General features: G+C 53.3%; 2 protein-coding genes across 2 annotated transcripts; one reads left to right on the top strand and one right to left on the bottom strand.

Moving 5' to 3' along the window:
• Positions 1-1,092: 1,092 nt before the first annotated feature.
• On the bottom strand, positions 1,093-4,307 carry EAH_00059390 (hypothetical protein, conserved; the record flags this gene model as incomplete). Its single annotated transcript, XM_013393573.1, has 2 exons — positions 1,093-3,222; positions 3,498-4,307. The coding sequence occupies 2 exons, from the start codon at positions 4,305-4,307 to the stop codon at positions 1,093-1,095; spliced, it is 2,940 nt and encodes a 979-aa protein (XP_013249027.1).
• A 242-nt stretch (positions 4,308-4,549) lies between these two features.
• Positions 4,550-6,652, top strand: EAH_00059380 (hypothetical protein, conserved; the record flags this gene model as incomplete). Its single annotated transcript, XM_013393572.1, has 4 exons — positions 4,550-4,612; positions 5,344-5,437; positions 5,716-6,153; positions 6,609-6,652. 4 exons carry the CDS (start codon positions 4,550-4,552, stop codon positions 6,650-6,652), a joined length of 639 nt encoding a protein of 212 aa, XP_013249026.1.
• Positions 6,653-7,928: the final 1,276 nt, after the last annotated feature.

The raw sequence follows: 7,928 nt of genomic DNA, 5'->3' as shown, positions 1-7,928 counted from the left end.
CAGCAGCAGCAGCAGCAGCGGGAGGAACGGCCGTGGGAATGACAGCAGCAGCAGCAGCAGCAGCAGAACGAGCGAGGGAGACAAGGGTCGAGGTGTGGAGGCACTGTGCGGGCAGCAACTGTCTCTGCGTCGTTCACTCTCTCTCTCTCTCTGTATATAGACATATATACACCTACATATATATATATATATATAAATAGAATATATATATATATATATACGTATATAAATACATATTTATATTATATATTCATATATATATATATATATTATATATACATATACAAGTATATGTAAACACATATATATATGCGTAATCATATTATATACATATATACATATATATATATATATATATATTCTTGCCTTAGGCTGGGTTTTGAGTTTGTCTTTGCTGCACTTATCGGGGACAACAAGGAAGCAAACGCCGTCCCACTCTGCTGCTGTTTGTGGGGTCCCCACAGCCTGGGGACCGCCCGTTCCCGCTGCGTGGGGACAGACGACTCCAGTGCTGCTCTGCCCCACAGCCGCCCCACACACTTTGCTGCAGACACATACATATGTAAATGTGTGTCCAGTGCTAATGTGTATAAGACTCCCAGTTGCATATATATATATATATATGTACATGTATATATATATATATATATATATATTGACGTCTCTGTCTCCGGCTCTTTCTCTGTCTTTCTCTCTGTATATATATATATATATGTATATATATATATATATGTATATATATATATATAATTATGTAGTATACACATATATAGGTAGGCGGACAGATATGTGGCATATATATATATATATATAAGGAGACAGTTAGATGCTATGAAAGAAAGAAAATAAAGGAGATACTCAAGCAGAGACAAAGACAAAAGGAGACAGACGCTGCAGCACAAGGAGACAGAGCAGCAAGGACAGACAGAGACATATTTGTCTGCATGCACCACAAGAGCAGACACAGACACAGCAACGATGAGACAGACAAATAAATTATGTTTGTGTATATACAACAGGAGACAGAACAAACCCAATACAAGGAGACAGAGCAGAAAGGAGACAGATAAACAACTGTCTCCACTGTCTTTCTTACGTTGATAGCTCTCTTATCTTTGCCTCTAGACGCGCTGTCTCAGCTGCAGATACACCGCAGCATAGGAATGTTATTGCTGCGACCTCCTGTTCTTGCAGCAGCCTCCTGTCTCCTATTTTGCTGCTGCTGCACTTGACAGGCGTGTCGCTGCTGTCGCTGCTGCTCTCGCTGCTGCTGCTGCTGCTGCTGCAGCGGCGGTGGCGAGAGCGCAGCTGCTGCTCCTTGCGTCCGAGATGCTTGGGGCGCTTTCGGGTGTATGCGGACCTTTGTCCCCTGCTGCTGTCTCCTTCGCTGCTGCTGCTTCTGCTGCTGCTGCTGCTGGTCTCCCGTCGCTGTCTCTTTTGCGTTCTTTCCCTCTTCTGCTGCTGCTGCTGCAGCAGCAGCTCCTCCTGTCTCTCCAACTCCCGCTGCAGCGCTCGCAGCCTCGCCTCCTTTGCTTGAATCTCTGCTTCTAGATTAGACAGCAGGGCTTGCTGCTTCTCTTGCGGCTGTCCCCCTGCCTTCTGCTGCTGCTGGGTTTGCTGCTGTTGCTGGTGTTGCTGCGGGGGTTGGGGGTGAATAGAGACTGAGACTTTCTGCTGCTGCTGTTGCTGCTGCTTCTCCTCCCGCCGTTGCTGCTGCTTCTCCTCCCGCTGCTGCTGCTGCTGCTGCGGCTGCGGCTTTTGAAGCTTCTTCAGAAGAGCGGTGGTGTCTTCTTCTTCGTCGTCACTCAGGCCTAACAGCAGCAACCCGCGCTGCTGCTGCTGCTGCTGCTGTTGCTGCTGCTGCGTAATACAGGTGGGGACTTTCAGGTCGGGTTCCTTCTTCACAAAACTTGAAAGCCGCCGTTGCTGCTGCTGCTGCTGCTGTTGCTGCTGCTGCTGCTGGACTGGAGGGGAAGACTCAGGGGCCGGACCCGACAGGGTACAACTCCCCCTGCTGCTGCTGCTGTTGGTGCTGCTGCTGCTGCTGCTGCTGCATTTGGTGTCTGGTTCGGCCTTCGGATCCCTGCTCCAGTTGGGGCTCTTGACAGCAGCGGCATCGCTTTTGCTGCTGCTGCTGCAGCTGTTGCTGCTGCTGCTGTTGCTGCTGCTGCCGTTGTCAGTGTTGGGAAAGGCTTCTCTGTTCTCGTCAGCAGCAGGAGAGGAAGCCTCCGCTTGCTGGTGTACGTACAGCTCGGGGGGCTCCGCCTTCACACGTGGTGGCAGCTGCTGCTGTTGCTGCTGCTGTTGCTGCTGCTGTTGCTGCTGCTGCGGTTCTGTCTTTGCTTCATGTTGCGCTTGGTCCTCGCAAGCCTGCTGCTGCAGCGCCTGCTGCTGGTCTTCCACTCCTTGTCCCCCTTGCTGAGATTGCTGCTGCTGCTCCTGCTGAGATTGCTCGTGCTGCTGCTGTTGCTGCTGCTGCTGCGGCTGCGGCTCAACCTTAACCACAATTTTGCGTCCATCTGCTGGCTGTTGTGCAGCTCCTACAGCCGCTGCAGCTGCTGCTCCTGCAGCTGCACTTCCTGCTGTTTCTGCTGCCGCTCTTGCTGCTGCTGCTGGTGCTGCTGCTGTTGTTGCGGCTGCTGCTGCTGCTGTTGCTGCTGCTGCTGCACCTGGTTCTGTTTTCTGGTCTTCTCGAAAGGCCGTGAGGTGCGGCATCACCGGCAGCAGCGGCAGCAGCAGCTGCAGCAGGTCTGCCTGCAGCGCATCCGCCACGTTCCCCCTGTTGCTGCTGCTGTTGCTGCTACTGCTGCTGCTGCTGCTGCTTTCTTGTCGGACAACAGCCAGCAGCAGACGGCAGGGAACAAGTGCTGCAGTGTCTGAGATGCGCCAGTCGAGGAAGTGTGCAGCCCTGCTTGAAGGCACTGTCTCCTTCCACTTCTTCCCTTGCTGCTGCTGCTGCTGCTGCTGCTGCTGCTGCTGCGGGGGTGCAGCAGCAGGGGCGGGTGGGGGGCACAATCCGCAAGCTGTGAGATGGTCTGCTCGGTTGAGAAAGGCTGCTGTTGCTGCTCTTGCTGCAGCAGCAGCAACAGAAGACGCCATTCTGCTGCCGTCAATAAGGTCTCTATTGTGCTGCTCTGCGGTGTACATACACCGCGGCCAAGGAGAAAAACCCAAAGGATGCACTAAACACTCCAGCAGCACCTGCACCCGGCACCCAGCTTCCTGAACAGCAGCAGCAGCAGCAGCAGAAGCAGCAGCAGTAGCAGCAGCAGAGGCAGCAGAAGCAGCAGCAGCAGAAGCAGCAGCAGCAGCAGCAAGACACACACAATGCACAATGCAGGAACAGCTCGTGGTAGTAGTACCGGCAGCAGCAACAGCAGCAGCAACAGCAACAGCAGTAGAAGACACGTGCAGTTCTTCTGGACGGGGTTTTCGGTGGGGCTGCTGCTGCTTGAGTGCCTAGGGTTTAGGGTTTAGGGTTTAGGGTTTGTGTGTACTTTGAGGTGTATGTACGGGGCGAAGGCAGGATCTGCAGCATATGCAAACGAAGGAGAGACAAACAAAGCCCCCTTTGCATGCAGCTTCTCTTTGAGGGGCCCCGGAGACCCCACAGGAACGCCTCTAGCGGAGGAGAGTTTGGAGTCGATCCCAGAGCGGGAGGCGACGACTCCCGATCCCGCCACAGAGGCCAGAAAGGCCCCCACATCTTCGGGGGCCCCACTGCCTATACACTCCGAATCTAAAGGCAAATAGCACGGGTAGAAGCGCTGATAGAACCAACCACCGCACTCTTTGCACTTGTAGCTGCTGCTGCTTCCTGCTGCTGCTGCTGATGCTGCTGCTGCTGGTGTTGCTGCTGTTGCTGGTGCTGCTGCTGTTGCTGTCGCTGCCGCAGACTCCCTGGCAGCCACATTTGTGAGGGCTGCTGCTGCTGCTGAGGTGCATAGACACCCCAAACGCGCTGTCTGTGGGGAGTCTAAAGGGACAGCAATGAAATGCAGAGGGCGAGAAAAAGGTAAAGGAGGAAACCCTGCGGTGTACGCACGCCCCGGTAGTGCTGTCGTGCTGCAGGGCCTCTTCCCGCTGCTGCTGCTGCTGCTGCTGCTGCTGCTGCTGACGAGTCGGTAACACTCTATCGCGTCCAGTCGCAGCAGCTCCCCAGGGATTCCAAGGCAGTCTTGCAGCAGATGTGGGGTGAGTTGTTCAGCCTTGCATTTGCTCCTGCTGTTGTGGCTAGTGCTACCGCTACTGCTGCTGCTGCTGCTGCTAATATTGCTGCTGCTGCTGCTGCAGTTGGTGCTGCTCATTGTGACTGGGTGTTGGTGCAAAGGGCCGCCCCCCTGCTGGGGATCGGATCCCATGAGGGCAGAAGAAGACACCCCAAACAGAGCGCCGGCCTCGCCATTCAAATTTGCTGCTGCTGGGGCCCCCCAGTTCCTGCTGCTGCTGCTGCTGCTGCTGCTGCTGCTGCAGTTGCAGTCTCCAGAGCAGGACCCCACACAACTGGCTGCATGAGGCTCTTCTACTTTGGCAAGAAGGAAGTAAGAAGATGCGCAACAACGCGAGCAGCAGCAGCAGCAGCAGCAGCAGCAGCAGCAGCAGCACGGGGGTGGTGAGGTCGTTGGGTTTCTGTCGGGGCTGCTGGCGAGACGCCCTGGGGGCCCCTGGGGCCCCTGGCTGGTTGCTGCATCTTCCCTATGAATAAAAATATAAATAAATATAGCAGCAACTTTAGCAGCAGCAACAGCAACAGCTCCTAAGAGGGAGGGCCTGTTCACTTGCTGCTGCAGTGGCTGCGTTGCTGCTGCTGCTGCTGCTGCTGCAGCGGAGCAGCATGCGGAGCTAAACACTGCTGACTCTTTACTCATTGCTCTCTCTACCTTTCTGCTGCGGTGTCTGCCCTCCATGCTGCATGCGGCTGGCATCAAGGATCCCCAGCAGCGGAAACAGGAGCAGCAGCGACAGCAGCAGCGGCAACAGCAGCAACAACAGCAACAGCTGCAGCAATAGCTGCAGGAACGCCTAGGGCGCGACACAGGGACAGCGTCTATGCGGCATTTGCATATACACCGCAGAGCACTGTAGCTGCAACAGCAACAGCAACAGCAACAGCAGCAGCAACAGCAGCAGCAGCAGCACTGGCTGCTGCTGCTGTCTCGAGGATGTCTGTGGCGTGTGTGTGCTACGTGGGGAGGCAGGCGAGTCTTTACTCTTATGGGGTGTCTCTGCAGCAGCTTCATTCTCTCTGTCTCCTTCCGTTGCTGGTGCTGCTCTCTCTTGCCCCCTTGACTCCCTGCTCAAACCTAGCTGCTGCTGCTGCTGCTGTTGCTGTTGCTGCTGCAGAGCGAGCCGCTTTGCTTCCGGGTATATGGAGACACTGAAGAGCTGCCCATGCAGTTTGCTGCATATGCTGCTCTGGACGTTGTGGATGAACGCCGTGAGGCCCACCGCCTCCCTGCTGCTGCAGCTGCTGCTGCTGCTGCTGCTGCAGCTGCTGCTGTGGCTGCATGCGCTGTGTGGCGTTTCTTCTATTGCCGTAGCAGCTACTGTATCTAAAGCGGTTGTTGCTGCTGCTTCCAGTGCTGCTGCAGCTTCATTCAGTGGTGCTGGAGCTGCTTCCTGTGCTGCTTCTGCTGCTGCTTCTGCTGCTGCTTCTGCTGCTATTAAGTATTTTTCTTTTCTTTTTGCATGTGTATGTGTGTTTATTTGTCTCAGTAGCAAATGAACAGCAGCCTGGGGCCCCTGGGGGCCCCTCTGGAGGAGACAGTTTCTTAGGGTTTGCGTGCCCTGCACTGGGGACTCTAAACGACTTCTCTTTATATGCATATGCATCGCCAACTGGTCTCAAAATTATTGTCGCCCTCATTGTTAGGGGGGCCCTTCAGGAACAGGAACTGCGCGCGGTAAGATGCAGCAGCAGCAGCAGCAGCAGCAGCAGCAGTAATAGTAGTAGAAGTAATAGTAGTAGTAGTAGTAGTAGGAGTAGTAGGAGCCGCAGCAGTAGTAGAAGCAGCAGCAGCAGCAGTAGTGGCATTAGTAGAAGCAGCAGCAGTAGTAGAAGCAGCAGCAGCAGTAGTAGTAGTAGCAGCAGCAGCAGCAGCAGTGGTATTAGTAGCAGCAGCAGGAGTGGTAGTTGCAGCAGCAAGAATAGTAGTACTAGTAGCTGCTGCTGCTGCAGTTGCTCATGCTGGTGCTGCTGCTACTGCTACTGCTGCTGCTGCTGCTGCTGTTGCTCATGCTGCTGCTACTGCTGCTGCTGCTGCTGTTGCTGCAGTTTTTTAAGAGACTCCATCGGCTGTACGCTGACGCTGTTTCTAATCCCTTCTTCTCTGGCACCATCGAGACCCCCCGCTTCCTCAGCCAACTGGGTTAGCCTAAACCCTAAACCCTAAACCCTAAACCCTAGAGGCCCTAGAGGTTGAGGTAGACTCCTTAGGGCCCCCCAACTGGCAACGGGCAACAGAGGCAGCAGCAGCAGCAGCAACAGAAGAAGAGACAGCACAGAGACAAAAAGGGATATAGGGCTTAGACAGGAGAGCTGCAGAAGAGCTCAGGGTTTAGGGTTTAGGGCTTAGGGTTTAGGGTTTAGGTGTGGGGTTTGTGAGCAGACGCCGTTGTGCAGCACTACACCGTCCGCCTCGAGTCCCCTTGAGGTGTCTCCTCACATTATAAAAACGTACGCCTGCAGCAGCTGCTGCAGCAGCTGCAGCAGTTGCAGCTGCAGCAGCAGGAGCTGCAGCAGCAGTTGCAGCAGCTGCAGCTGCAGCGCTTGCAGGAGAAACAACTGCAGCAGCAGCAGTTGCAGCAGCAGCAGTTGCAGCAGCAGCAGTTGCAGCAGCTGTTGCCCCTGTATGCATGTGCCTCTGTATGTCTGTCTCCGTCTCTGTTTGAGTGTAGGTTTGTTTCTGTCTCTGCTGCTGCTGCGTCTTTCTCGTCTGTCTCGTCTGTCTCTGTCTCCTGCTGCTGCTGCATGTCGTCTGCTGCTGTCTCCTTTGCTGCTGTCTCTGTTGTGTGTTTCTGCTTCTCGCAGCCCCGCTGCATTCAGGTGTCTCTTCGTCTCCTCTTGGGGTTAATCGTTGTTCTCTGCTGCCAGCAGCTGCAGCTAAACCCTAAACCCTAAACCCTAAACCCTAAACCCTAGCTGAGGGGGGGGCGAAAGGAAGCATTTGATAAAAACATATATCAGGAGTTATTATAAAGAGAGTTGCCTCTCTTTTGGTCTAGGGTTTGAGTTAATTAGGGTTTTCTTTCTATACAGAGTTTATTAGGGTTTAGAAAGCAGCAAAGTAGTTTAGCGTTTAGGGTTTAGGGTTTATCATGCGAGGGTTTAGGGTTTATCATGCGAGTGTTTAGGGCTTATCTTGGAGGGTTTAGGGTTTATGAATAGTAACAAGGGTTTTAAACAAGATGTCTAAGCTCTTCTAGCTGAGAGCCTACTCCTCGTGTAAGTAGAACAGCAACAGTAGCACAGCTAAGAGCAACAGCAACATGCGAAGTTATAACAGTAGCTGTTGCATAATAAAAAAAACCTGTCTTCCAGTCTCTACAGCCTCCAAGTGTCTCTCCTTCACCCCAGATCCTTCTTGAAGACTGCATGAAGACTAGCAGACCCCAGGCTGCTGCGCATATATCTCCTATAGACATCGACATCGTTACTAAAGAAGCCACCGCCCACTCTCTCTCCGTGCCCCACGACTCGCATGATAATAAAGAAAAATAAAATATCATCGCAAAGGCTACCGCTGCAGCAAACACAAGCAGCAGCAGCAAAAGCAACAGCAAAGGCAGCAGAAGCAACACAAGCACACGCAGCAATGAAGAGAGGGATATGCTTATTATTAGGGTTTCTGTTAGGGTTTATACTGTATTAGGGTTTTTATTAGGGTTTATTTATAAATAGGGTTTATAATAAGGCTGCTCTTAGGGTT

The sequence above is a fragment of the Eimeria acervulina genome, genomic scaffold (genome assembly GCF_000499425.1).
Source record: "Eimeria acervulina Houghton genomic scaffold, Eah_scaff1401, whole genome shotgun sequence".
Lineage (NCBI taxonomy): Eukaryota > Apicomplexa > Conoidasida > Eucoccidiorida > Eimeriidae > Eimeria > Eimeria acervulina.
This window is presented reverse-complemented; position numbering and strand designations above follow the sequence as displayed.